This window comes from Peromyscus maniculatus, chromosome 20, assembly GCF_049852395.1.
Source record: "Peromyscus maniculatus bairdii isolate BWxNUB_F1_BW_parent chromosome 20, HU_Pman_BW_mat_3.1, whole genome shotgun sequence".
Classification (NCBI taxonomy): domain Eukaryota; kingdom Metazoa; phylum Chordata; class Mammalia; order Rodentia; family Cricetidae; genus Peromyscus; species Peromyscus maniculatus.
Window position 1 is genome coordinate 70,244,778 of NC_134871.1, and position 27,582 is coordinate 70,272,359.

The 27,582-nt window shown below is 50.8% G+C and overlaps 2 protein-coding genes across 10 annotated transcripts; one reads left to right on the forward strand and one right to left on the reverse strand.

The window, feature by feature from the left end:
- Letmd1 (LETM1 domain containing 1) lies at positions 1-14,061 on the forward strand. 6 transcript variants are annotated; one of them, XM_006981909.4, is made up of 9 exons: positions 1-196; positions 686-837; positions 2,656-2,771; positions 3,338-3,420; positions 5,762-5,948; positions 6,066-6,167; positions 6,264-6,416; positions 8,000-8,096; positions 8,935-10,308. In XM_006981909.4, the coding sequence occupies exons 1-9, from the start codon at positions 75-77 to the stop codon at positions 9,003-9,005; spliced, it is 1,083 nt and encodes a 360-aa protein (XP_006981971.2). In that variant the 5' UTR covers positions 1-74; the 3' UTR covers positions 9,006-10,308. The 6 variants fall into 6 exon arrangements, with proteins under 6 accessions (XP_006981971.2, XP_076412964.1, XP_042121060.2 ...); XM_042265126.2 differs by lacking the exon at positions 8,935-10,308 and adding an exon at positions 13,844-14,061 and having other exon boundaries at positions 6-196; XM_016000462.3 differs by having other exon boundaries at positions 6-196; positions 8,047-8,096.
- Csrnp2 (cysteine and serine rich nuclear protein 2) lies at positions 10,709-27,305 on the reverse strand. 4 transcript variants are annotated; one of them, XM_042265123.2, is made up of 6 exons: positions 27,167-27,305; positions 26,425-26,540; positions 21,425-21,657; positions 18,992-19,251; positions 15,754-16,050; positions 10,709-13,884 (listed from the first exon to the last, which is right to left on the reverse strand). In XM_042265123.2, exons 3-6 carry the CDS (start codon positions 21,573-21,575, stop codon positions 12,961-12,963), a joined length of 1,632 nt encoding a protein of 543 aa, XP_042121057.2. In that variant the 5' UTR covers positions 21,576-21,657; positions 26,425-26,540; positions 27,167-27,305; the 3' UTR covers positions 10,709-12,960. The 4 variants fall into 4 exon arrangements, with proteins under 4 accessions (XP_042121057.2, XP_042121056.2, XP_076412962.1 ...); XM_042265122.2 differs by lacking the exon at positions 26,425-26,540 and having other exon boundaries at positions 27,167-27,276; XM_076556847.1 differs by lacking the exons at positions 26,425-26,540; positions 27,167-27,305 and adding an exon at positions 22,680-22,815.
- Between the last annotated feature and the right edge of the window lie 277 nt (positions 27,306-27,582).

Genomic DNA, 27,582 nt, shown 5'->3' on the forward strand with positions numbered 1-27,582 from the left:
GGGGCGGGGCCTGGGCGCGGCGCACCCTGACCCCGGGGGCGACCCCTCCCTCCGCGCGCTTCCCCGGCGTGAAGATGGCGCTGTCCAGGGTGTGCTGGGCTCGGGCTGCTCTGTGGGGCTCGGCCGTCGCCCCCGGACCCTTCGTCACCCGGAGGCTGCAGCTGGGCCGCTCGGGCCCCGCGTGGCGAGCCCCTCGGTGAGGGCCCTGGAGAGAGAAGAGCGTTTTTGACGTGGCCGCCCTTGGAGCGGCTCCACCCCGGGGTCCCGGGGTCCCGCGGCGTCCCGGGGTCCCGCGCCCTGGCCGCCCCCCGCCCGGGTTTTGTTTTTCCACACAGGTTCCCTCCGGGACGCGGGCCCCCGACCCTCTGGGCTCCGCGCTGTCTGCTCTTCCCGCGCACCCTGAGCTCCCCTTTCGGCTCCCCCTGCCCAGCTGCCACTTGGCCTTGGCTCGCCTGCCTGCCGCCGGCCCCCACCCCGGCTTTGCGCGCACCCCATGCTCATGCCGTTTACATCTCTTTGCCTGCCCGACCTGCCGCCTCTCTCAGACCCAGGAGCTCTGGTGTCCAGAGCTTTCGAGTTTGGGCAGTCAGTCGTTCCTCAGAAACTTGATGTTACAGTCAGGGGCCCCAGGGACGAAGTGGCCCCTGCTAGATCACAGAGAGTCTCTTTTTGATCTTCCTTGTAGGTCTTCAAAGCTCCATCTTTCTCCAAAGGCGGACGTGAAGAACTTGGTTGCTTACATGGTGACCAAGACCAGAGCCATCAATGGATCTTACCATCGTTTCTTGGGCCGCCATTTCCCCCGCTTCTATGCCTTATACACAGTCTTCATGAAAGGTAAACACTGAACTAGAGATCCCCCCAACCAGCTAGAGAGTTACAGTCAGTGAGATCACATGTGCGCGCGCGGGGTTCTGCTGCAGGGATGTGAGTTGGGATGTTGGAGCATTAATTCTGACAAGCTGTCACCTCTTAAATATCTAGAAAGATGTTACGATGCACACCTCCTGACAATACTGGCGTGGATGTAATTTCCATGTCCTTCACAAGAGGAGGGGACGGTGGCTGTGCAGACCTGCCCCAGTGATTTATCTGTTATCCTAAGAAAATGTGGTCTAAGTGCTTATCCGATGGGCCGGCTTAGGTAACTTGAAGTGGAAGTAGCACTTTATATACTTGATTTAAAATGGAGGTCCGCTAGTTCCAGCGAAGTGATACCTGCACTGCCACTTGGTCACTCTGGAACCAGAATGCCTGGTTCAAATCCTGGTTTGTGCCTTACTGACTGTGCACCTGCCCTAGTGACTTAAATTGTCAGTCTCTTGGGTTTCTCATCTATAAAACAAGAATAATAGAACCTACCTAGGGACTGCATAGTTGTGAATATTATTTATTTAGAAAGGGTGTCTTGCAGCTTAGGCTGGCCTTGAGCTTCCTGTGTGGTTGAGGATGACCTTGAACTTCTGATCTCCCTGCCTCCACTTTCTGAGTGCTGGGATTTCAAGCCTGAGCCACCATACCTAATTGTGAAGATTCTATCTATCTATCTTGCTTAGAACAGGGTCTGATCTATGTTAATATGGTATCTATACAGTAAGTGCCCCTATTACTATTATTATATCCTATACTTTTATCTGCTAATTAAAAGAAAATAGAATGTTGTCAACTCTGAATATTACTATAGTTATTATCAACTTCATGGACTTGAACAATTACCTACCTTTATCTATAAAGTGGAGGTGAGAATGGCTGACTTGCCAGACATGGTGGGTCTGTGTCTGCAATCCCACAACCCAGCATTCCAAGACAGGAGGATCAGGACTTCCAGGCCAGCTTCAGTTACATAGCAAGATCCTGTAAAAACAAAGCAGAAACTTGAAACTCAAAAGTAGTTCATGGCCACTGATCACACACACACACACACACACATACACACACACACTACACACAGTCTATATTATTTGAAGCCAATCTTGGTAACATTTTGCTCATAAAAATGGAAGCATTAAAATACTTTATTCATTTTATTTGTATGACTGTTTTGGCTGCATGTATATATGTATCATGTTTGTGCCTGGTGCTCTCAGAGGTCAAAAGGCATTAGATCCCCTGAAATATGAATTATGGATAGTTGTGAACCACCCTGAGGGTGCTGGGAACTGAACCTGGATCCTCTGCAAGACCAGTAGGTGTTTTTAACCTCTGAGCCCTCTCTCTAGCCCTGGAAGCATTTTAAAAAACTAGATAAATATAAGGATTATCACAGAATGAAGATTCAAAAGGGGATCATAGCAGTATGTCAAATTATGCAACTTGTAAACATGCCCCAGAGAGTAGCGAGTTAATCTGACTGGGCAACAGTTAATGCACGTAGTTGACCATGATGCACTGGTGTTAAGGAGCTAGAGTTTAAAGCAAGGGATGAGTACTGAGCTCAAAGGAGAGCACTCTATGGCAGACCATGATTTGGTTGGGAAATATGCTGGGAAAAAGGATGGGGAGGTCTCAGAGGCTTTCAGGCTTCCTAGCTGAAGGCTTTTGTGTAGCGGTGCCGGGGAGGGGCCAGTGTGTGCATGTGAGTGAACACAGTAGGAAGCTATGGTAAGATTCAAACTGGGATAACATCGCGTTCTGTCCTCCGCTTTGATGGGGCAGGAATACAGATGTTATGGGCTGATGGCAAAAAGGCTAGAAGAATAAAGGCAAATATGTGGAAGCACAATATAAAGTTTCATCAACTTTCTTACCGGGAGATGGAGCATTTGAGACAGGTATGGGCCAGGGCCAGATGTCCGGAAGTTCGTGGTGAGGTAATTAACCCAGATCCTAAGTTTGTTTCTTTCATTTCTTGTTCATCACTGGTCACATATTTCCCTTTGCTATGAGGCATCCAGCTGTTTGTCAGGATTGGGTTCATTGAGAATGAACTTCACAGCAGGGCTATGTAGAATTTCTGGCACATCTTCTGATTGAATTTGTGAGTAATGAAATCCAGTTTGGTTTTGAACATAGGGAGATCTGCACAGAGCTGCAGGGCAGCCTCAAGTGTTGGGCAGTGATGTGACAGGCAGTTGGAAGCTGCGATCAGAGTCCAGGAGACATTCTGCGAGTCAGAAAGAGTTCACTGCGGGGTTTGATAAGAGGTCAGGCCCTCTACTCAGTATTTGGGATACAAAATTAACATCAGAGGTCTACCCTCAGGAACTTACCATTTAGAAGATAGAAATAAGCCTGGTCCTTTTTCAAGTTCACTGTCCAGTGAGTGGGATGGAGGGATTGTCCATGTTATCAGGAACGCACGTGGGTTAACACGGCATCCGTGTTTATTTCTGTCTAGTTCCGTCGAGATATCAGCAAGTGTCTTTTCATAGGCATCATTTCCATCCCACCCTTTGCCAACTACCTGGTCTTCCTGCTCATGTGAGTACATACTACCACTAGATCTCGGAACTATAGATGTTTTTTAAGAATTAAAAATCATTTTGCCTGATGTAGTGGCACATAATTTCAGCACGTGGGAGACAAAGGCAGGAGGATCAGAAGTTCAAGCCCAGCCTAGATTATAGAATGAGTTCAAGGCTAACCTGGGTTACATGAAACCTTTTCTCAAACAAACAAAACAAAAACAAGCCAAGAAATCTATTTATTTATTTTTAAATTACTTTCTTGTCTTTTATGTATTTGTGGTTATGTGAGCTTATGTGCCCCCTATGCATGCAGGATCCTGTGGAGCAGAAGAGGGCGTCAGATCCCTTGGACTGGAGTTACAGATGGTCGTGAGCTGTCATATTGGTGCTGGGAATTGAACCTGGCTCCTCTGTAAGATCAGCAAATGCTGCTAACTGTTGAACCTCTCCAGCTCTTGTCCCAAAGTTGTTAAAAACTGCTCAGTGACGTGTCAGGTCTTGACATAGCACAGTAACAGGTGCAGGTGACTCGGTGGCCCTGGGTGTGTGAAGTGGTGACCTTAATACTTTCTCCATGCCCCACAGACAGCATCTCACTCTCCTAGAGGAACACCACTTTGGAAAGTTTTTCAGAAAAGAATAATTTTCATATTCTGATATCATGGCTTTATTATTTCATAGCCAGAGATCAGATATCAATTGCTGTACAATGGCAGCTGCAGAACATAATAGACAAAAATCACCAATCTTCTCATGATTTGGGGGTCAAGAATATGGAAAGAGGGCTGAGAGATGGCTGAGCAGTTAAGAGCATACACATACATGCTGCACCCCCCACCCCCACCCCAGAGGACCTCAGTTTGCTTCTTAGCACTCATGCTGGGCGGCTCACAGCTGCCTGTAACTCCAGCTCCAGGGGATCTGACATCCTCTTCTGGGCGCTGAACATCTGCATTCACATGCACATAATCAAAAATAAAATAAACAAAACCAGACTTCAAAAGAAAGTATTTGGCCAGGGGTGGGGGGGTGGGTTGGGAGGGTGGTAGAGGCAGGTTGATTCCTGTGAGTTCAAGGCCAGCTTGGTCTACAGAGCGAGTTCCAGGACAGCCAGGACTGTTACACAGAGAAACCCTGTCTTAAAAAACGAAAGGAGCCAGGCGGTGGTGGCACACGCCTTTAATCCCAGCACTCGGGAGGCAGAGGCAGGCGGATCTCTGTGAGTTCGAGGCCAGCCTGGTCTCCAAAGCGAGTTCCAGGAAAGGCGCAAAGCTACACAGAGAAACCCTGTCTCTAAAAACCAAAAAAAAAAAAAAAAAAAAAAAAAACGAAAGGAAAAACAATCAAGTATTGGACAGGGCTCGGGAGAGTGATGGGCTTTCTTACTTGTTGACAGGCTCGACAGTGGTGGGTTAGCTGTTGGGTGAACCAGAGGAGGGCCTGAGCTCACTCTGTCTGGTGTTTTGATGGGAGCACTGGGAGACGGACAGCCTTTTCAGGCTGGCAGCCTGCTTGGTGGCGCTTCTTAGACACAGCCGGAGCTCCAGGGACGAGTGGGCCAACGAGCACAAGACTTTTTAAAATCAAAGCCCAAGGCCTCACCACGGAGGCGGTCTTGGACCTCACAAAGTCTGTCCGCCTCACTCCCAGTGCTGTAACACCTACCTGTGCTTTCGATATCTCAGTCTTAGAGGTTATCGACTCTTTTCTGCTCTGTTGTATGAATTAATCACCCAGAGTGGGGAAAAAACGAAGAGGGAAATAACCCTTGCCTGCCCATGAAAGAAGCACTAGAGGATTTGTAGCCATGTTTAAAAAGCTCCCTTACCTGTGGGTAACTGAATTACAGAGCACATCCATGGCCTTTTTAATGCTGTGTCCATATGACTGTTCTGGGGTAGGTTGTCAGCATCACACACAGCATCCAGCTCTGTATGAAACTGTCCTGAGAAGGTTCTTTTTTGTTTGTTTGTTTGTTTGTTCTTGTTTTTTGAGACAGGGTTTCTCTGTATAGTTCTGGTGCCTGTCCTGGATCTCACTCTGTAGACCAGGCTGGCTCTGCCTCCCGAGTGCTGGGATTACAGAAGGCGTGTGACACCACTGCCCGGCCTGAGAATGTTCTTTTACCTGCTTTAGTTCAGAAGGAGGCATTTGATCTGACTGCTGCAGCCAGGCTTTCTCTGCAGCCACATTTCAGTAACGCCACCTGCAACCATGCCAAGACGTGGGCTGAGACTTACAGCAGAGAGAGTGTTGGGCAGAGAGGCATGTCTTTGGGCAGAGAGGCATGTCTCTGCCAGATGCCTGGTTAGTCCACTTTCGGAAAGTGACATTGTGATGCTTTTTCCTTGTAGGTACCTGTTTCCCAGGCAACTGCTTGTCAAGCATTTCTGGACCCCCAAACAACAAGTTGATTTCTTAGATATTTATCACAGTCTCCGGAAGCAGGCCCACTCAGAGGTCATTGCTTACTTAGAAAGGGCCAGCACTCTGGTTTCCGATGAGAGGCTTCGGTGGCATCTGACAGACCTGGGCATCAAGGTACTGCTCTAGCCAAGCCTTTCTCCAGCTGGACCCGGGAGGTCGCTGTGCACAAGAGCTGGTTAGGAGCAGCTGATCAGGATCTCTAAAATCTACCCACTTCTTACTTCTTACAAGGTGCGGAACGGTACCCACCCGACAGCTCATGACATCCTGCCTCTCAGAGAGTGCTTCTCTACTCATCCCCTGGGCTTGAATCAACTCCAGGCTGTGCAGATGGTGAGCACGCTGAGGCCCTTTGTGTCCACGGGCTCCCTGTGTTTTCGGCTGTAAAGTAAAACCATTTCATGTTCTTCCTACCCTGCTGTGTCACAGAGAGCCTTGAGCCGAGCTGTGCTCCTCACACCTCACCTGCCTTCCCCCTTGTTGAGATGGCGTTTAAAGAGTCTTACCACTGAGATTCACCAGCTGGACAGGGCTCTGGCAAAGCTGGGGATTGGCCAGCTGACAGCCCAGGAAGTGAAATCGGTAAGAAGTTAGCTGCAGCATCAAGCAGTGCAGTGCCCCAGGGTGGGCTCGAAGCGCACTGGGCTCTTCGTGTTGCTTGTATCAAAACTCGAGCTGTTTCTGGGTTGTGTGGTGGTTTTATATAGGGTCTCACTCTGTAGCCCTGGCTGGCCTCAAATTCTTTTTGTAGATGAAGCTGGCCTTGGACTAAGTGCTAGGATCACAGGCCCGTGGTGACATGCTGACACCTGCTCCTCTGGGATCTCATGTAGCACAGGCTGGCCTCAAACTTAAAGCAATCCTCCTGCCTCAATCTCCCAAGTGTTGGGATTACAGTCAGAGTTACTATACCTAGCCCCAAGCTCTTTATTTTATTTCTGTGGATTTTTTTCTTAATGTACATAACTAGTGGGAGTGGGTTTAAAAAAAAAAGATAGGAAAAGCAAGGCCCCTGAGCAGGGCCTGATGAACAGGCTGTGCCCCTAGCCTTGGGAGGGGTACAGGACGGCCTGTTGAAAGCAAATGCAAGGGCAGTTGTTTTAGATCATACAGATGTGCCAGTCAGTTTCCACTGTGACAAATACTGGAGCTTATCAACTTAAAAGAGGAAAGGTGGTGTGTTTTGTTTCTGTTTTGTTTTTGGCTCACGGTTTTGGAGGTTTGGGTCCTGAGCAGTCAGCCCCGTTGGTTTTGGTGCCGTGAAGCAGTGCATCTTGGGACTATGAGATGGATCAAAGCTGTTCATGTCCTGGCGGGGGCGGGGGTGGGTGGTGGTGGTGGTGGTGGTGGTGGTGGTAGAAAGGGACAGGAAGCGGACGGCTGGTATCCTGCAGGACATGCGCTCACTGACTCAGACCTCTCTAGGCTTCATCTTTTAGTTCCCACCACCTGCCTCCAGTAGCCCAGAGGAAGTCAGACCCCAACTCCCATTGTGAGCTGAAGCCTTGGTCTCCAGGACTAGGCTTTTTTTTTTTTTTTTTTTGGTTTTTCGAGACAGGGTTTCTCTGTGTAGCTTTTGCGCCTTTCCTGGAACTCACTTGGTAGCCCAGGCTGGCCTCGAACTCACAGAGATCCGCCTGGCTCTGCCTCCCAAGTGCTGGGATTAAAGGCGTGCCCCACCACCGCCCGGCAAGGACTAGGCTTTTGCTGTGATGTGTCCTGTGGGCCTTGTGTGTGCTGCAGGAGCACTCTAGCAGGGGCATGTTTTTAACCTGGCACAAAGCCTTCAGCACGTGGGCCATGGCAGGACATGTAGTGATAGGCCTGTTTGGTTGCATCTGAAGTTTACATTGCATGGGGAAGGTTTCTTTTCTTTTCTTTCTTTCTTTTCTTTCTTTCTTTTTTCTGACACAGGATTTCTTTGTGTAGCCTGGCTGTCCTGGAATTTGCTCTGTAGCCTAGGCCGGCCTCAAACTCAAGAAATCTATCTGCTTCTGCCTCCCAAGTGCTGGGATTAAAGGCCTGTGTGTGCCACCACCCAGCAACGTGGTGAAGGTTTCTTATGGGAATGAGGTTGCAACTTACTCAAAAGGTCCAATCACTTGTGGCTTTCTGTCTCTGGCATTCTATGATTATTAAGGATGTTTCTCTTCTGAGTGGTGCAGGCTTGCTATCTTCGTGGCTTGAATTCTACCCATATTGCTGATGACAGGTGTCGGACTTGGTTAGGAGAATGGTTGCAGATTTCCTGCAGCCTAAAAGGTAAGGCAAACCTCTGTGGATGTACTGCTGAAATGTGAGCTTTAGAAAACAAACTAAACAACAACAACAATAAAAACCAAACAAATCCCAAACCAGGGTCTCCCTGTGTAGCTCTGGCTGGTTTGGAACTCAGGATGTACCAAATTGGCTTTGAACTTGCGGCTATCCTCCTGCCTCTCCTCCTGAATGCTGGGATTACACGCATTGCACTACCATACATGCAAAGTACTCACTTTTGTACTTTATTCTGGGATTACGTGCCGAGTGTCATGAAGCTTTTCTCTGTCCTATATTTCTTTTGTAATTGAACAGACACAGACTCAGGTGCCTACTACAGCACAGACTGTGTAGGACAAAAGGACTGCTTGCTGCTCTGAGGCAGAGCTTCATGGCCTGGGCACTCCTGGCATTTTGTTTAGGGGGCTTCTCATGCACAACAAGGTATTGAACAAGTCTGTTTAACAGTTGCCTGTACCCATCCCATGGCAGGCACAGTCCTTTGTCTCTAGGGTGCCAAACAAAAGGTATCTAGACACTGCCAGTTGTTCCTGAGCTTGGGGCGCTAAGGAAAGGGACAGGATTGTCCTGGGTGAGAGGCAGTCTCGAAGCTAAGAAATGTCCTCACAGCACCAACTTCTACCACAAGGTGACCGGCACCCTGTGAGACACAGATACTGGGGGCAGAGGAAGGCATGCATGCAGGGGTGAAGCAGGGATTCGTAGAGAATGGTCCCATGTAGCTCCCCTCCCTGGCTTTCTACCCGGTGTCAAGCTCTGCTCAAGGCAGTTAAAAGGTGAACCCTGTTCTGGCCACGCACTAACCCGACGGTGTTTTCAGAGGCCGAGCTGTCCCTCCTGCTGCACAGCGTGGTCCTGCTCTCCACCAACTACCTTGAGACAAGGCGCTGAGTGAACCGTGGAGAGTGACGTCCTGCAGTCAATAATGTAGTAGTGTGGGACCAAAGCCCCTGCCAGCAGTCTGTACACTGCTAGTGTGGGAGGCAGAAGAGCAGGTCCTATGGGCTTCGCAGCACGCTACCCATCTGGGAGCTGTAGCCATTCCTCACAGCTTGAACCTCACAGCTTGAACTAAACACACGTGTGGTGCCGTCCCGTCATGCTAACCTGGAACTGGCAAGCACCTCTGGTACTGGACTTTTGTTGTGATGTAATGGTTAGGTCCTATTAAGTCAGTTTTTGCCCAGGTTGGAATCATTTGGCCTAAAATTCATGACTGCCATGGTTTGTTTTTAAATTTTTATTTATTTTTTTCCTGAGATGAGTCTATGTTGCCCAGGCTGGCCTCAAATTTCTGTGCTCAAGGGATCCTCCCACCTCAGGCTTCTGGGTGCTGGGGCTACAGGTCCCAGTCACACTGGCCTCACTGCCGTGTTCTTCACATCCGTGAGGGGGTTTTTCGCTGGTTTTCCTGAGACCTTGTTTGAGGACGGCCTCTTTACTTGTGCTGGGATCCAAGCTGAAGCACCAGTGCTCTGGGAGGTGTGAGGAGCTGGCCAAGTGCTCGACACTCAGCCCTTTCCACGGAGACTTTGGGTGCCAAGAACACTGCTGCTTGGACTGGGGTGCTGCACCTGGGCCTGCACCCAGACGCCCTGCCGGTCTTTTCTCATCCCTGCCTCTTTTATTTTGGCGTTTTAAAAGAGACAGAGTCTCACTCTATAGCCCAGGCTAGCCTTCAATTCCTAGCAATCCTGAAAACTCTGCCACAGCTTCCTGGGTACTAGGATTACAGCATGAGCCACTAGGCCTGTCCTGTCCTTTTTGATGTGACCAAAAGTAGGAGCACTTTCCACGTCACTAACGTGGACCGTCCACCCTCTTCCTTTAGTATCCTTAATTTATGGGAACATTCTAAAGAAGGTGAAAAGGAAGAGGATCGGCTGCCCGGCCCCTCCCCGCACCTGTCCCCCAGTGTCTTAATTCCCAGGCTGTCTGTCACACGGCCCTAAGGACCTTCCTTCCGTGTTTTCTCCCCACTGGGTTGCCCTGAGGCATCTGGAGCCGGCAGTGGCTGCCTTCATTAGGCCATGGTCAAATCGTGTAAGGTACTCCTTACTGCCTGGCCCTGGGAGACCAGGAGATCTACAAGACCGTAAACTGGGCTTGGCTGTTTGTTGTGTGTCCACCTGTGATAACTTACTGTAAATGCATGAAGCACTGTTTAAACCAAGTAAAGACTGCCTGAAACCTGTTTTTGGGAATTACTTACTCACTTTACTCATTTTCCTGAGGCTTCTTTTTACAAGACTGATGTAACATAACTAATGGATATGTAATTGGTTGGGACCCAGTTTTCTGATGGGATGAAAGCAAATTTGAAAGGAGCTGTTTAGTGTTCTCTGTCAGACACACTAGAACAGCTGTCGTTTAGCAGGGTCTAAGAGGTAGAGGCTGTCGGGGCTGCAGCGGTGCCCAAGGCGACCCAGGCAGGACAGGTTCTGTGCTCAGAACACAAGAATCTACGTCTCTCTCTCACAGTAGCCCACCCCGGACATCAGTTCCTAACTGACCTAGACAGACCCACAGCCACAGCAAGGGAAGCACCTTCCTCTCCACACGTAACTGCAGCTCGTGAAGGTAGTATCACACCCTTCTTTTGAATATTTCTTTAATATTACATTTAAATATTCTCTTTAAATACAGCATTATTACAATGTAAAGAACCTAGAGGGAGAAGTTGTTTTCAGAGAGCCAGACAAGCTTTGGATTCACACTGAGAACATGACCCGTGCTCAGTATGCGAGGAGACAGACAGCATGGCCACGAGAGCTGCGGTGATGGGCCACAGTTCACCTAGGCCTGCCTGAGGGGACCGTTCTGCTTCTGTGACCAGAGGCCAAGCCTTCCTAGCAACCAGGAACTATCACTTTCAGTTAGCACCAGAAATCTGATGGACTCAGTTGTAGAAAAGGTCCTTGACATTCGTCAATGCTAAATAGTTAGCACTCAGAAGTTTGGGATCAGTTTGAATGAGAACATGGAATTAATGAAGAGGAATAAGAAACTAGAGTTATACAGAAATACCAAGTATCTTGGGGTTGGCTAGTCTTTATGACAATGACTAGTATGTTCCTTAATGAATGTCCAAGTCCAGGGGCTCAGAGGTGGAGTCTTCAGGAGGAAAGGTGCCGGATCCTCCTTTCCAGCAAACTTTCCAAGATTCTTCTCTCCACCAGTAAAAGTCTCAGTTTAGCTTTGGTTTTGGGTTTGAGAGTTCTAGGTGAGGGTGAGAGTATGTTGGCCTCTGGTACTTAAGGTAACTCTTGTGAGGCTGGAGAGAGATAGGTATTTCCTTAAGAGCTCCAACAATAAAACCAAGCAAACCCAGAAATGAACAGCAGTGGCAGAATGGGTAAAAATCAGGATCTGTATCAAATACAGGGGGCTCCAGGCTTAGGGTCGGGGAGTTAGAGATGTTTCTGCTGCCACCCACAGTCAAGTTCGCTCTGCGACACCAGGGCCTTATTATCCCACCAAAAATAAATACAGCTGAGCCAAGTGGTGTGCACCTCAAACCCAGCAATCGGGATGCATGACCAGGAGGAGGACTGCCGCAGGCTGGGGGCCAGCCTGGGCTACATAGTAAGTTCCAGGCCAGCCAGGGCTATTTATCGAGACCCTGTCTCAAAATCAAAGTAAGTTTTGTTTTTCTTTCCTGGTTAGTCAAGAACGATAGAGGAAAACTGTGTTTTGCTCTTGCCACCTCCATTTAACCAGGAGGCAGAGGGAACATTGCCAATAAAGAAGTCAGTGCTGAATGGGGATCCGTGCCCTTTAATAAGACAGGAGAGGAGTAGGACTCTGAGGTAAGTGCTGAGTCTGAGTCCCAGTCTATAGATTCCAAAGATTATAATCAGATCTTGAATCCTTTGGAATCTGGGAGTCCTATGTCACATACTAAGAATCAGTTTGACTTTGTTTTCATAAATCTCCAAGATGGAGGGGTCCAATAAAACCTGAAGTTCTCGGGGACTGAACTGTAACATCCAAAGAGCTCTCTAACCCTAGATAACCAAGGACCACAAGGGTATGTATAGAGAAATCTTAACTAGCTGATGACCTTGTACTACACTTTATATTCCATTTAGAGCCAAGCTCTCCCAAAAAGAGTGTGAGTGTGTGTGTGTGTGTGTGTGTGTGTGTGTGTGTGTGTGTGTACACACTAGGTGAGAAAGCAAGCATACAGTCATCTTCCAGAATGTTCTACCTGATGAATTATGCTCTGTACCATATCCATATCCAACCTGGATTTTTTTCTTTTAAGGAGAAAAGATGGGGAAAAGACAGAGAAGTTTAACTCTAGAACCTAAGAACATATGAAAGAAAGAATTCAAGTTACAGACCAGGAATCCCATTTGCAGAGCAGGTCAGGGAACACAAAACACGTTGAAAATTAACTTCTTTCCCAGTTAAGAGGTGGGAGAAAGCAGGGTCAATTTTTAGGATGGGAGTTTTGTACAGAAGCAGAGATTCTTCTGTGGCCTCCGTTCTAGACTCAGCCGAGATGCCTTTCTAACAGTGTGACTGATACACCAAGATGGATGAGGAGGAGCTGCCCTGCAGGGAGCTAGCTGCTCACATCCTTAGTTCTGGCCCCATGCATAAAGAAGAGCTACTTGAGCTACCCAGCTCACTGTGTGACCGACATCTTTGTTCCGGTGGCCCAGAGAGCTCAGTACTGGAAACTGAGTGAGGCTGGTCTCTTTCCCTTTAAAAATACAAGTGCTAACAACCCCTTCCTACCCATTTTCCTAAGATTTTCAATAAAATAACCTGGGAGCAGCAGTCTTGTTTTGAAATGGCGTTAGATAATAAATAGAGAATGAGCAGTGTCTGTCTCGGGTCACACTGTCAGAGGGAGCTCTAGGGCAGAGTCTTCAGGGGTCCGGTCCTCACTCTGCTGGGAGTTCTGCCCTCCACAGTCCTCTTCATTGTCCATTCGGAAGGGCAGGCCTGAGGGAGACCACGAGGGGTGGAAGTCTTCGCTCTCGGGCTCCTTGGGGCTGCAGTCATCAGGCAATAGTTTGTCAACAGTGGGTGTTTTCCCCACCTCTGGTTTGCAGAGGGCGGCTGAGTCTGAGGGGCTGCGAGCCACCAGCGAGGTAACAGGAAGGGAGAAAACACTCAGATCTTTCTCCTTGGGGAAGGAGGCTGTGCCCTCTTCTGAAGCAGACTCTCCTTTCACTCCCAAGACTGGCCTCTGCTCCACCTGGTAGTACACCAGAGGACCACTGTTCAAGTAGGACGGCGGGCTGCTCACGGCGGAGGCAGCCGCGTGCTCGGAGTTCTCAGTAAAACACAGGACGGAGGAACCTGGGGCCAGCTGAGCTTGGATGAGAATGGGGGCGGCCAGGCCTGGACACAGCTCTTGGGGAACAGCCAGGGGCTCCTCCAGGATGCACACGCCCAGACTCTCCATGCTCGAGTCCAAGCTAGCGCTAGGGCCGCTCGGGTCCTCCTGCGCCCGGAGTCGCTCCAGCTCCTCTGCGCTCTGCAGGTGCATCACTGCGGTCTCGTTCTCGGCGATGAACTCCTGGAAGTCCTGGGTCTCGGAGCTCTGGGCTCCAGACAGGCTGCAGCCAGCAGCAGGCAAGGGCTCGTCCTCCGAGGCTGCGGGGCGGCTCACCTGCCGTTTGCTCTCCAGCTCCAGCTTCATGATAGTGTGGAGGTAGTGAGTCCGCACTCGGATTGGATTAAATTCAATTCGCCCAGCCATGTTTCCACAGCCATCCCTGGAGCAGCCACAAGGAAAGGACATTCGATCCACCTGAGGGAACACAGGAAGTTGTGGCAAGATAAGACCAACAGCTCTAACAGCAGAGCAGGTGACATCAGCTGGCACACACGGGCAGCTGGGATTTAAGCAGTGACCAGTTCAAAGCTGACATGCAGCACAGTAAGAGCACTTGGCAGTGGTTATCAGACCACCGCATCTCCGCTCAGCCATTAATTAGTGCCGGCATCTCTAGAGTCATCTATCTGTTTTCTCCCCTGGGCTTTGTTTCCTCTTCTAAATAAAAAGACAAAACCCCATCAAAGGCTCCTTCCAGTTAGCAAGTCTAGTGCTACCTCTGAATGCTGACATCTCAGAGTAGAAGAGAGTGCTGTGCCTCAGGGACTTCCGGAACTTACCTGGTTCACGGGACAATAAAAGGCTGGGCCCAAGCCTTCTGCAGTGACAGGCGTGGTAAGGGAGTGGAGATCTTGCTACTTCAATGCAATACACTCTAGGGAGACTAAGCAGACGCCTTAGTGCTGAGGGCTAAAGTGAAGGTTCACGCTGTGACCAGCTCCTCACCACCTGCTTCTCCCTGAGGGTTAACCAGAGTAGTTCTGAAGCAGTGACCAAGATAATTACTTACAGCCAGGGCTATCTAGAAAGGAGATGTGCTGGCATGGTGGCACAGCCTTTAATCCCGACACTGAGGCGGAGGCAGGTGAATCGCTGTGAATTTGAGGCCAGCCTGGTCTACATGGTGAGTTCCATGCCAGCCTGGGCTATTCAGTTTTAAAGAAAAAAACTAGAAAGGAGATGCTTTCTGCCTCTTTATCTGCCCTTAATACCCCAAAATAAAACTCAGAAGAATGATAGAGCAGACAATAAAACACATCCTATAATATCAGCTTATTGAAATCTCTAGACCCAAAAGAAATCTTTATCCAGTCCCACCAGTTCATAGGACTATTCTCAGGCTTGTGAATAAATGACTCATCCCGGGACTGCCGTCTGGAAAGAAATACTTTACCAGACCTTTGTTACTAAATAAAGCCACAGGAAAGAGTTAAAGGTCTCAACCCCAGTGATCAACACCGGTACCCTTAGAGTGACGTTCCCTATGTGTCCCTGTTGGGGTAGTATTTATTTTGGCTATTTACATGTAAAACTAAATAAAATCCAGTTTCTCAGTCTTTATATGTCTGGTGTTCTGCAGTGGTGTAGGACAACATGGTTTCCAGGAAAACAGGAATTCATACAATCGCTTAGAATGCCAAGAAGATACTTAAGGATTAAATTCTGCCAGCTCAGGTCTGGTCCTGAATTAGAGAATCTCAAAGCTACTTTGATTTTCACAAAATTGGAAAGAGATGCTGTGTGCAGGTAAGAATCCATAGGCTGAGCTGGGTGGTGGTGGTGGTGGCGGCGGCGGCGGCGGGTGGCGGCGGCGGCGGCGGCGGCGGCGGCGCACGCCTTTAACCCCAGCACTCGGGAGGCAGAGGTAGGTGGATCTCTCTGGAGGCCAGCCTGGGCTACAGAGTGAGTTCCAGGCCAGCCAGGGTTACACAGAAATACCCTGTCTCGAAAAAGCAAAATAAAAAAGCAAGAATCCCTGGGCTCCCTCATTTCTGTTTCCTTCAGAATCACTATTTAAGGAACACTTGGCGAACGGCAGATGCAAGCTCGATCTCTCCTGTGCTGCCAGCTGCTATCACCTCTGAGGCACATCAGAGGATAACGGCACCTCCACAGTCTAAGAATCCTGCCCTCTTGTTGTCTCTGGGAGGCTGTGGAGCTGGAGCATCGTCTCAGCCACAGGACCGCCATCCCGGGATGGGAAGCTTTCTATCTTCACTGGCACCCCACCACACCCCCAATCTTGGTGTAGATATATACCATCTCAGGCCAAATCTGACTGACCTGGCATTTAATCCCAGCCTGGCTACAGGCACATGCTTCTGGGTCACAGTAGAGCCGACAGTCACAGCCACACTCTTCCCGAGACAGGCGGATGGCTCTCAGTTCTTGCTTCTCTTCGGCATCAATCCGGTGGACCCCGGACGCCCTCAGCAGGGCCCGTCGCCTCTTGGTGGGCAGGGGTTGGAGGAAGAAGTAATCATCCACCTCCACGTTTTCCACATCGATGTCTTCATCTGAAACGTCATCCAGTGTCAAGCCATCAGCCTCCACTGACTCCACTGTCCCATTCTTGGTCAGCTGCCAGGAGACAGGAAGGGTCAGCTTTGGAGCATTAGCAATGCAGTGACTAGGACAGTCCCCAGCTCTGCAGCCTGGAGGGGCTGTGTTGTCCTACACCACTGTGGAACACCAGACATGAAAAGACTGAGAAACTGGATTTTATTTAGTTTTACATTTAAATAGCCAAAATAAGTAATGGCTGCCATACTGGGCGGCACAGGATGCGGTCAAAAACCAGAGCAGAAAGACAGAAACTTTTCCTGGCTCATACTACCCTGTCACAACCAGAGACATTACCTTTCTGAGTCCTAGATCCTCAGAGACCGGTCTCTGCCAGGTCTGGCAGCACAGCTGTGACTCCAGCTACTCAGGAAGCTGAGGCTGGGGCATGGAGCAACACAGCAAGATCCTGTCCAGAGGAATGTTTGCCACAAACATTCCTCCATTTCTAGACTGTTACCTGCATTATAACTGTATCAGTGGCTGGGTGTCCTCAGCGACACTGGTAACCTTGTAAAACACCCTCAACTTTAACCCTGGAGAACCCAAAACTACCTTCAGAGAAAAAGGGCATATTAAAGTATAGCACCAGCTTCCAGGGCGTTTGTCAATGAACTGAATCCCCATACTGTAAATAATTACCTGAGTACTCAGAAGAACTGCACTGTACTGTTAAGGGAGTGGGCAGCCCACTATTAACCACTACCAAAACTCTTACTTCCAACACAGAGCCCAGAACAGATGTATTTTCTTCCTTTAATCCAGGTTTACCTCACTTCAAAGAAAAACCCTGTGAGGTAGGGCAGTGTAAGTAACATTGTGTGTGCTATCTACGGGCAGAAATCTGAGTTTTCTGCACTGAGGTGGACAGAAAGCCAGGGCAGGACTCTGGAAGGACAGGTGGAGACAATTTCTGGCCGAATGAGCTCTAAACTCACTAGAGGATCTAAGTAAAGAAAACGAGGCCCCACCCCTGGGGCCCTGGAAGCTGCTAGCAGGCTGAAAGCCCAGTCGCTGGAGTCTTTGGTTTATTTCATCAGACTCCCGGAGCAGTGCGGGAGAGGAACCCTGTGGGAGGCGTGATGCAACAGCACAGCACAGGAAGCCTGCACCTCACTGCCGTGGGGAAGGAACGGAGGAGCTGAGAAACCCGCCCGCCCGCCCGCCCGCTCAACTTCTCGTCTGCTACCTCTGTACCAGGCAAGCAGCTGCCAGGCTCCTCTCTGTAGACCTTAGGACTGTTCCTATTTGTTTGTGTCCTGGCTCCTCCCCAGGGCTCCTGCTGTCCTCAAAGGCCAGGGCCAGAGAAGCAAGCAGGAGAATTCCCATCTCCACAGAAGGGCTATTTCGGAGCAATGCAGCCGGCTAGTCCTAAACAGTGCTGGGACAACTAGATATTCTTGAGGAAAAGAAAAGTCAAGGCCAGGTGTGGTGGCTCATGGAAGTGATAGAGGCAAGAGGAGAAAAGCTCAGAGCTATGCCCTGATCCACAGCAAGTTCAAGGCCAGCATGGACTCCATGAGATTCACCCCCCAAAACAAAAACAGACAAAAACAACCACTTCAAACTACTTACAATAACGAATCCCATATGGATAAAACAAAACTGAAATATTAGAAAATTGTATGTAATGAAGGTCACAGAGTTCTAACAGAGTTCACTGGAATAGCCCCAAAGGAAAAGAAATATTAAACGGCACACGAGAGACACTGTATGTATGTTACTTCAAGACTGTGTCCTTATAGGCGCTAAAGACAGGAAAACCTTCCTGGGGAGGAGGCCAGCGTCTGTCTTAGAGGAAAGGAAACCTTCACCGCAACAGAGAAGAATGTTTGTCTAGCTGTTGCTATAGCAACAGAGAGGTGACAGGGTCAGTGACAGAATTCCTGGGAAGAAAGGGAAGGCTGAATGTCATTGTCAATACAGGAACAGGTGTAAGGCCTTAGGAACAGGCTGAGAGCTTGCAAACTGGTGGAACCTAGTTAGTCTGTACCCTCTGCCGCCACAGCCTGGTCAGCTTTGTCTACGCAGCCACCCCATGCTTTGGGCCCAGAAAAGACTTCTCATTCACACCCATTCACTCTCACTCACACATTCTCCTGAACTAGGTGAGTGCTCTACCACTGAGCTATGCCCTCATCTCTGGGAACATGGAAGGACTTACGGCAACTCTGACATGGAGCCGTAACACGCTAAGGCAGACACACGGGTGTCTGGGGAGGGTCTGCTGGTGCCGTCAGCAGAGGGCAGTAGCTGCAGTATTTTTTAAAGAATGATTTATTTGGCCACATCTGGTGGTGGCCTTTAACACCAGCACTTGGGAGACAGGGGGAGGCAGACATCAGTGACCTGAAGCCAGCTGGTCGACATAACAAGCTCCAGTCCCGCCACAGGAACCACCCACCATGTGGTGCTGGAGACCAAACCAGATCCTTTGAAAGAGTAACAAGTGCTCTTACGTGCTGAGCCACCTCTCCAGTACCGTGGTGTTCTAGTCTATGAATCTAACTGTGAAATCATGCCACTCTCTGCACCAGGGGGACGGTGTCAGTCTTCTGGGGTGATGATGTGGGGTCAGAGGGCAGTGGACCTTCAGAGAAGGTGAAAGATCCGAAACCTGTTCTGCTCTGCTCATGAGGACGAAGACAACCACTGACAAGCTGAAGTTTGTGCTGTCTTGGTGACAGGCCTGAGAAGTTTCAGGTGTTCACACAACACTAGAAAAGCTTCCCTGGGACAGGAAGAAGGGACAGCAGAGGCAGGAAAGCAGTCTTTTGTCTCTGGTTGGCAGTGCCGCCAGAGATGACAGGAGACTCAAACTAAGACCCGATTGAAAGTATGAGACTTCTCGTTAGAAAAATAAACAGCACTCTCTGGATAAATGCTATCACTGAGCACAGTGGGCTTCCCTCTTGGTCTCAGCATGCAGGAAGCACCAGGCCCCAGGCCCCATAGGCACCTTCATTTTCTTGGCATGAAGCTTCTCCTCCTTCAGGTGCTCACGAAGAATCTCTCTATGGTTCACCTCCTGTTCCTGTGCGAACTCACAAAGGGTGTAGCTGCGTACAGAGTTATGGCGCTGGGCCATTCCCAAAGAGCTTCCACCTTGGCTGGGCACACTGGTGAAACCCTGGCGCCGGGCAAAGTAGTATACAGTCACCTGGTCAAAGCGGACATTCTTCCTCCGCAGCTGCTTCTGCCGCTTCAGGATGGATGTGGCTGTGAACAGAACACATGGGTCTTGATCGCGAGATGGCTTGCTCAGGGCTCTCGCCTGCTCTTACTCATCTAGGCTCTTAACTCGTCCCTAATGCGAGACTATTTCCAAGTCTTAAGTCATATGCAAAACTGGAAAGAGCTTTCAGCCTCAGCTGGTTCATACCACTACTTCCAGACTGACTTCATCTAAACGATGGCCACAAAGTCTATTTTTAGACAGCAACTGGGGAGCACTAGGTATTCTTTTCAGGAGAAAAGAAAAGTGCCATGTGATAGTTTAAACTAATTAAAACTCAATTTCAAAAATTCAGCTCTTCAGTTTGTATTTCAGTAGCCACATGTGACCAAGAACTACCAGTGGGCCATGCCGACGAGGAACATTTCCACCCCAGAAAACTCAAGCGGACAGCATTCTACAGTGGGGATCTTCACTAACAGGCCTGATGATAAATGTTTCAGGCTCCTCGGGAGATGCCACTGTGCCCAGGTTAGGTGCCACTGGAAAAGCTGTCAGGAGTGTTCTGAACAGAACCAATAGTACCCCTCAGGGCTTTCTTGTCAGGGTCCAAACCCTTGGAGAGCTATGGGATCGAGACAATAGGAATGAAGAGATCTGGAGGTGCCCAGGGTCCAAAGCAGACATCTACTCCTGCTCCAGTTAGTTTCTTGAACCTCTGGACAAGTCCTCTGAGGTCCTCCTTTCTCATCACATCCCACCCATTCTGGGCACCCCAAACCAAAACCCAAGTAGAGTGAATCAGACTTCAGCCTATGCTGTATGTTGTATGCAGTGAGGTTTTCCAAAAACCAAGGACACACTATGGAAAGGGCAAATCCCCAGGATGGACAGAAGCAGTCTCAGGCTGCAGGGGCTCTCTGGGGAACTCGGGCAGGCAGGGAGGGAGGGAGGCAGGGAGGGAGGGAGGCAGGGAGGGAAGAAGGGAGGCAGGGAGAAAGGGAGGCAGGGAGGGAGGCAGGGAGGGAGGGAGGGAGGGAGAGAGGGAGGGAGGGAGGGAGGCAGGCAGGCAGGCAGGCAGGGAGGGAGGGAGGCAGGCAGTGAGTGAGTGAGGGAGGCAGGCAGGCAGGGAGGGAGGGAGGAAGGGAAGGAGGGAAGGAGAGAGGCAGGGAGGGAGGGAGGGAGGGAGGGAGGCAGGGAGGGAGGGAGGGAGGAAGGGAGGGAGGGAGGGAGGGAAGCAGGGAGGGAGGAAGGGAGGCAGGGAGGGATGGAGACAGGGATGGAGGGGAGGGAGGGATGGAGGCAGGGATGGATGGAGGCAGGGATGGATGGAGGCAGGGATGGATGGAGGCATGGATGGAGGCAGGGATGGAGGCAGGCAGGGATGGATGGAGGCATGGATGGATGGAGGCAGGGATGGAGGCAGGCAGGGATGGAGGCAGGCAGGGATGGATGGAGGCAGGGATGGATGGAGGCAGGGATGGAGGCAGGCAGGGATGGAGGCAGGCAGGGATGGAGGCAGGCATGGATGGAGGCAGGCAGGGATGGATGGAGGCATGGATGGAGGCAGGGATGGATGGAGGCATGGATGGAGGCAGGGAGGGATGGAGGCAGGGATGGAGGCAGGCAAGGATGGATGGAGGCAGGGATGGAGGCAGGCAGGGATGGATGGAGGCAGGGATGGATGGAGGCAGGGACGGAGGCAGGCAGGGATGGAGGCAGGGATGGATGGAGGCATGGATGGAGGCATGGATGGAGGCAGGCAGGGATGGATGGAGGCAGGGATGGATGGAGGCAGGGATGGATGGAGGCAGGGAAGGATGGAGGCAGGGATGGATGGAGGCAGGAAAGGATGGAGGCAGGGATGGAGGCAGGCAGGGATGGAGGCAGGCAGGGATGGATGGAGGCAGGGATGGATGGAGGCAGGGAAGGATGGAGGCAGGGAAGGATGGAGGCAGGGAAGGATGGAGGCAGGGATGGAGGCAGGCAGGGATGGAGGCAGGGATGGATGGAGGCAGGGATGGATGGAGGCAGGGATGGATGGAGGCAGGGATGGAGGCAGGCAGGGATGGAGGCAGGCAGGGATGGAGGCAGGCAGGGATGGAGGCAGGCAGGGATGGAGGCAGGCAGGGATGGAGGCAGGCAGGGATGGAGGCAGGCAGGGATGGAGGCAGGCAGGGATGGAGGCAGGGAAGGAGGCAGGGATGGCTCACTCACGGGTGAAGCTGGCGGTCGTGGGAGGGTTGAGGCTGTCACAGCTGTCAGCACTGTCACTGCTGGAGACCTCATCATCTGAGTTGGAAACTGAGGAGCCCACATCCACATCATCGAATTTCCTCTTGAGCCCCGAGCCCGAGAATGCATCCATTGGCTTCAAAAGGCTTCCTTGGGGAGCCAACCACGATGGCCCCAAAGCTGCTCACCACCGGCTAGCCAGGAGCATTAGGATTCTGCCCAGGGGAGAAGAAGAGTCAGCACTACTGTCCCGAGCGAGACAGACCCATCTCGTCCGGAAGCACATGGCTCTAACTGAAGAGGAAGAAGCTCCACACCTGGCCTGGCACTAGTCTGCCTTCCCAGGACCAGGTCGTCTCTCTGCCGACTCTGGCCAGCGTTCTTACTCACTTCCCATCCTGCTGGCCACAGGAGTCACTGACCCAGGCTGCCATTCCCTTTCTTCAGATCACACAGGAGGGCACTCCCAGGATCACTGGGGGACTAGCTCAAAGACAGCAGAGCCTTTGCCTAAACCAAAGTCAGACCCAAGTATTTAGCCCAGTGATAACATAGTCTGGCGTTTCCCCAAGTGCATATCTTAAATACACTAGTTCCATGGATATTAATAGCTTTTTGAATGAAAATAGGACTGCTGTTAAAATAGTTTAGAAAACCACTCATGGCAAAACCTCTTAGGGGTTTTTAATACACTTATGAGCACTCATGGTCAAGGCAGGAGGAAAACTGTGCAGCGTTTCACAACCTGATTATTGAACCCACAGTTTCCAAAGTATGTTAGGGGCAGATAATCCCTGGACCGCACTTGGGGAAATTCTGCCGCAGGCTCTCAATGTTGAAGGACATTGGCAGTCAGGAAAACCCTTGACCCAGATCTTCGCAAGTGTGAAGTGTCTCACCAGGCTCCCAGAAAGGGCAAATTTAGTACTCAAGAAAGGAGCCAAGATTAGAATCTGCACTGGCTTCAAAACCCAGAAAGTGGGGCTGTGGGTGTAGCTCAGTGGCAGAGCGCTTGCCTCGTACACACAAGGCCCCGGGTTTGATCCCATCCCCATAAATGGAACAAAAACCAGACTTGTTCTCAGTCTTATACTGGTCTCTCATCATTCCCTGTGCAAAGAAGGAAGTAGAGCTTTAGTCTCTGGCCTCTGGAAAGAAACTACCAAGGAAAACAGAAAAAGAAGTGACAGTCCTGGCTACACCAGCACAATCTTTCTCCATCTTTCTTTGGACTTACGTTCTGAAAGGACATGGATCTGCAGGAGAAATGCTGTCAGAGCCAAACCCACATGTGACGAGGAAAGACACTTCCCACACTATGATCTCACTGGTTGCTAACTGTACAGCAGGATTAGCAGCACTGCCCAGGAGACAAGGCTGCATTACTGCAGAGCAGCTACCCAGAATTCACTGTGGAGACAGACAAGAGAGATCTGCTACAGTCCTGGTTTTCTGGACTACATCTTTAGTAGCAATTTAGATCAGCTCTACAAAGTTAACCAGACCTGGTGCGTGCTTTGGGGATTTCCTAAAATACCTACTCAGATCATATAGAAATTCTGCATTCCAGTCACAAGATGAACTGAAGCACCTCTGCCTTCATAGGTTTCAGACAAGCACATCCCTTAAGTAAGTTTGCCCAAGAAGAACAATTCAAATCAAGATCTTGTTAAGAATTATAATCAAGGAGCTGAGGGTGGTGGTGAACACCTAGCAATTGCAGGCAGAGGCAGGCGGGTCTCTGTGAGTCTGAGGCCAGCCTAGAGAGTTCCAGGACAGCCAGGGCTGTTACACAGAGAAACCCTCTCTTGAAAAACAAAACAAATAAACAAAAGAGAATTATAATCAAGGGCATGGTGGCACACACCTTAATCTCAGCATTCAGAAGCATAGGCTGGTGGATTTCTGAGTTTGAGGCCAGTCTAGTCCAATAGTGAATTCTAGGACAGCCAGAGCTACATAGAAACTGTCTTAAAAAAAATAAATTAAAAAAAATATAGAGAGACAAATTAAAAGGCTGGCAGTCAGCAGTCGAGAGTGCTGGATGCTCTTCCAAAGGATGTGGGTTCAGTTCCAGCACCCAGCCCTCTAACTCCAGTTTCAGGGAGTCTGAAACCCCGTTCTGGCCTCCTCAGGCACCAAGCACACAGTGGTATGCAGACACATATGCAGATAAAAATGCCTATTCACATAAAATAAATCCGAAAAGCTTTTTTAAAGAATCCAATGAGTCCAAGGTGTCAGCTGTGACCCTTGGGTCTGACCACAGGTCACCGTCTTAGAAATGACAAGCATCAGGAGTGAAGGGGCTTTGTGTGGGTTAGGATTTTAGCTGGGCTAAAGATGATGCCTTTCAGCTAACAAATGTCTCGTTCTGTTCTATTCTGGGTGAAGGAGCAGGGCGGGCGGGGAGGGGGGGACACCTTTGTCACTAAGTACTCATGTGGCTACTACAGAGGAAAAGGAGACTGTTGTCTGCTGGGTTCACACCACCAGTGCCTTCTCAACCACAGGAGAAACCAACACTGAGCAGAAAACCCGCTTTCTTGGAAAAGGCTTAAGCGCCCCTTCAACTTAACTGAGCTTCTAGAAAAATGGCCGTTCCTCAGCCTGGAAGCACTCAGGGATTTGTGATTGGAAGCAAATGTGCACTCTGCTCTCTCCTTAGGATCCTCTGCTTCCGGGCGTGTGGGTTTCCTCTGACCATTACTCTTTAAGTCTCACATGAACTTGGATCTGGGCCAAAGCCATCTTTATTACTAAAATTCCCCCTTATCTTGACTCAGCTGCCCTCCAGAGAACCCTCTGGTCAGGGCTACTTTGTGCCCTTGAGTGTGGCGATGCCGGCTGCTTGCTCTAAGCCTCTTCGTTCACATCTTCTGACTTCTGGGCAATGGCAGAGGTAGGTAGGAAAGGGAGGGAGAGGGAAAGACGTCAAAACGTAAGGAAAAGTAATTTCCGTAAGCTGTCAATAATCAGGTCTACACGTGTAAATAATGTGTACACTGATCTATATGACCTCTTCCATCAAAGGGCTGGGGGTGTAGTCAGTAGTACAGTGGTTGCCTACCACGCTGGAAGCCTTCCCTGGTTTCAATTCCCAGCACCACAAAATAAACAAAAACCATTTATTTCATGGACGATACTCTGGAAAATTCTTGAGATGCAGTGTTGTAGCTCTCTTCACCTTGCTCGGGATGTCCGCAATACTTCCTGTGATATAGCCCAGACTGGCCCCATAAGGCCCCAGCTTGCTTCTGGAGAAAGGTGTGGAACTCACAGTGGTCCTCTTGCTGTGCTGGGATCCCAGGTGTGTGCACCAAGGGCAGCCCTCCAGCACTGGAGAACTTAAATCTCTATCGTCATCTCCTGGCAAACAATGTATGTTTATATTCCAACTTAGCTCTCCTTGTCCAGCTCTCTGGGATGAACTTGACCATGAGCCTCCCACCTAGTTAGTCCCACACTGCCTTGAAGAACTCATGTAGTACCACAGTAACCACGAGAACAGGTTCCATGAAGAACCAGCCATTCCCACGGGTTCAACTATTCCCTTAACCATTGGCAAAAGATCAACGCCTGAGTTCAGATGACACTCATTAACCCTCACCTGATGGCACAGGCATGGAATCCCAGCACTTAAGTGCAGGAGGAGCAGGAGTTCAAGGTCATCCTTGGCTACAAAGCAAATTTGTAGCTAGTCAAGGCTACAGGAAACCCTGTTTCGATCCCTACCCCTCCACTTCATGCCTTATATCCAAGCAGTCAAACCTATACAGAAATAACCGAGGCGAGACTAGAAATGCAGGCCAGAATACTTAACCGTCTAACTAAACATCTCAAACAACAAATAATGGTATCTCTCTATAGAAGCTTCTACATGCTGGTGAAATGAGAAGTCAGCTGACCCATTCTGACGACATGCCTTACGGTGTTTTGTTAAGTGTGTCCAGCTGAACGGTTCCCCAAGGTACACAATATAGTTCATAGCTATCTACACAGAAGACATTCAGCTAGCACCAAATAAAACCAGCATGCGCATTGCAGTACTAGGTCTAAGCCTTCTTCGGGCTGATGAGGACCGAAAAGAATAGCAAAAACTGGGTGTGGCCAGCACAAGGGAGGCAGAGGCAGGCAGATCTCTGTGAGTTCGAGGCCAGCCTGGTCTGCAGAGTGAGTTCCAAGAGAGCCTATGTAAAGGGACACCGCCTCTAAACAAACAAACAAACAAATAAATAAATAAGCAAGCGGGGCAGTGTCGGGACAACTGTGGACGCAGAGTACATTTGTAAAGTTTGGGTACGTGAGCCTTTTTCTTAAGTGAGTCCAAAATCCTAAGACAAGGTTCACCTCACAGGAAAGAGCCTTTCCACCCAACTAGAACCCAGAACCTCGTGTTCTGCTAAAGGTCAAGGGATCTTAGGCTGCCGGCCACCACTGAGGCAGAGCTGTGGGGAGAAAGCTTGCCCTCACACCATCCAGTAAATCTGAGGAAGACGCCCTACCCTGCGTCCCTTTTACAAGATACTGTGGGTGATCCTCAAATCTACAGTTTCACAGATCCATGCGTCCTTGTCATCACCAAGATCATGACATCGGAAAAGCACTTAAGGTACTCACTGAAAACCTCCTGTTCCAGCTGGGTGTTTAAAGAAGGCCCTTTCCCGCCCCCACTCCGGGTTTCTACCCGTTTACTAACCAACACGAGGTTAGAATTTGGCTTTCCACATGTAAAGCCACATCCTAGAGAAGACACAAGATCTTTGTGGGAGACCTGGAACATGATGCTGCATTAACTCTCCTCTGAAGGATAGCGTCATTTATAACTCTGCCACATACCAACACCCTGGTTTTAGAGATTTGTAAGATTTAAAGACACCAAAGAAAAGGAGAACGCGAATCGGCTGCGGTTTTACCACGAACTGGAAACCGGGAGGACAAGGACAACAGTGTGTTGTCTCCTGGGGAGAAGAACTTCTAACCTTTCATACTGAAGAACAGTTTGTATGTCACACTGACACTCTAAACCCTTCGAAAGGATGAATCAAGACCATAGCACTCAAATGGGGATGGGTGGCAGGCGGCTGCGTGTTTGGGCCTGGAAAAAAAAAAAAAAAGATCGAGCTAGCAACCAGGACAAGCAATGCTCTCATTTTCGCACATAACGCCAGAAACACGGGAGGCATCGGGAACCAGAGCAGAAGGTCCATGTCCAGGTCACCAGTCCCCCTTAACGCAGCGGAGGAACCCGTCGGCCCTCCATCCATTGATTCCCGCTAGCCTTCCCGCTCGCTCGTTCCGGTCGGTCGTCCGCAGTCCGCACACAGCCCTTCCACATACATCCTCCGGCCCGCTACTCACAAATTCCCAGCCACTCCTCCCACATTTTCCTCGGGGCCCCCTCCCCTCCCTTCCCTTCCCTCCATCCCACATCACTGCCCACTCCATCCCGGACTCCAGCCGCCGCAATCCCGCCCGCCCGCCCGCCGGCTTCCAAGCCGCCCGCCCGCCCGGCCGTCCCTCGAGCCAGCCCGCGTCCCCGGCCCGCGTCCCCGGCGCCCCTCGCTCGCTCCCACGCCTCTTCCCAGAGGCGCCCCGGCTCCCCGCCCCCCGCCCCCTCGCTCCGCACGGCTCTGCGCCGGAGCGCGGCTCCACCACAGCCCGAGAGCGGCTGCCGAGCAAGGACGAGGCGGACCCCTCCGCCCCGCACCCCAGGCCCATTACCGGCCCCGCCGCCGCCGCCGCCGCCTCTCCCGTCACGGTCTCCGCCGCCCCCGCTGCCGCCTCAGCCCGTGTGCAAGGAGGGGAGCCCGGGGCGTGCTGGTCCCCCGGCCCGTCGCGAGGCTCCCGGGGCTGCAGGGTGTGTGGGCCGGCCGGCCGGCAGGCGGCGGGGGGCGGGCGGCTCTGCACTCGGGCACCCCGGGCAGCACAGCCCAGAACCGCCCCGGCTCCGGCTAACAATAGGCTCCGGCTGCAGCGCTCTGCCTCTTATAGGCGCCGGCGCGTCGTGGCCGGGCCCCGGGGCAGCCTGGGAAATGGAGTCTCCACCCGGCCCACGCCCAGTGGCATGCCGGGAGTCGGAGGCGGCCAGTGCCGCAAAGCCCTAGCCCGCCCTGGAACGAGCCTCGGACCCCTGGGGA

Bases quoted from the DNA above. Each gene is read 5' to 3' on its own strand.
- Csrnp2 (XM_042265123.2), bottom strand. From the start codon at position 21,575: ATGGATGCATTCTCGGGCTCGGGGCTCAAGAGGAAATTCGATGATGTG. The intron at 19,252-21,424 runs GTGAGTGAGCCA...TTCTGTTCACAG, and splicing joins CACGACCGCCAGCTTCACCC to CCACATCCATCCTGAAGCGG. The intron at 16,051-18,991 runs GTGCCTATGGGG...GTCTCCTGGCAG, and splicing joins TTCATGCCAAGAAAATGAAG to CTGACCAAGAATGGGACAGT.
- Letmd1 (XM_042265126.2), top strand. From the start codon at position 75: ATGGCGCTGTCCAGGGTGTGCTGGGCTCGGGCTGCTCTGTGGGGCTCG. The intron at 2,772-3,337 runs GTATGGGCCAGG...ATTTCTGTCTAG, and splicing joins AGATGGAGCATTTGAGACAG to TTCCGTCGAGATATCAGCAA. The intron at 8,097-13,843 runs GTAAGGCAAACC...ATGTTTCCACAG, and splicing joins GATTTCCTGCAGCCTAAAAG to CCATCCCTGGAGCAGCCACA.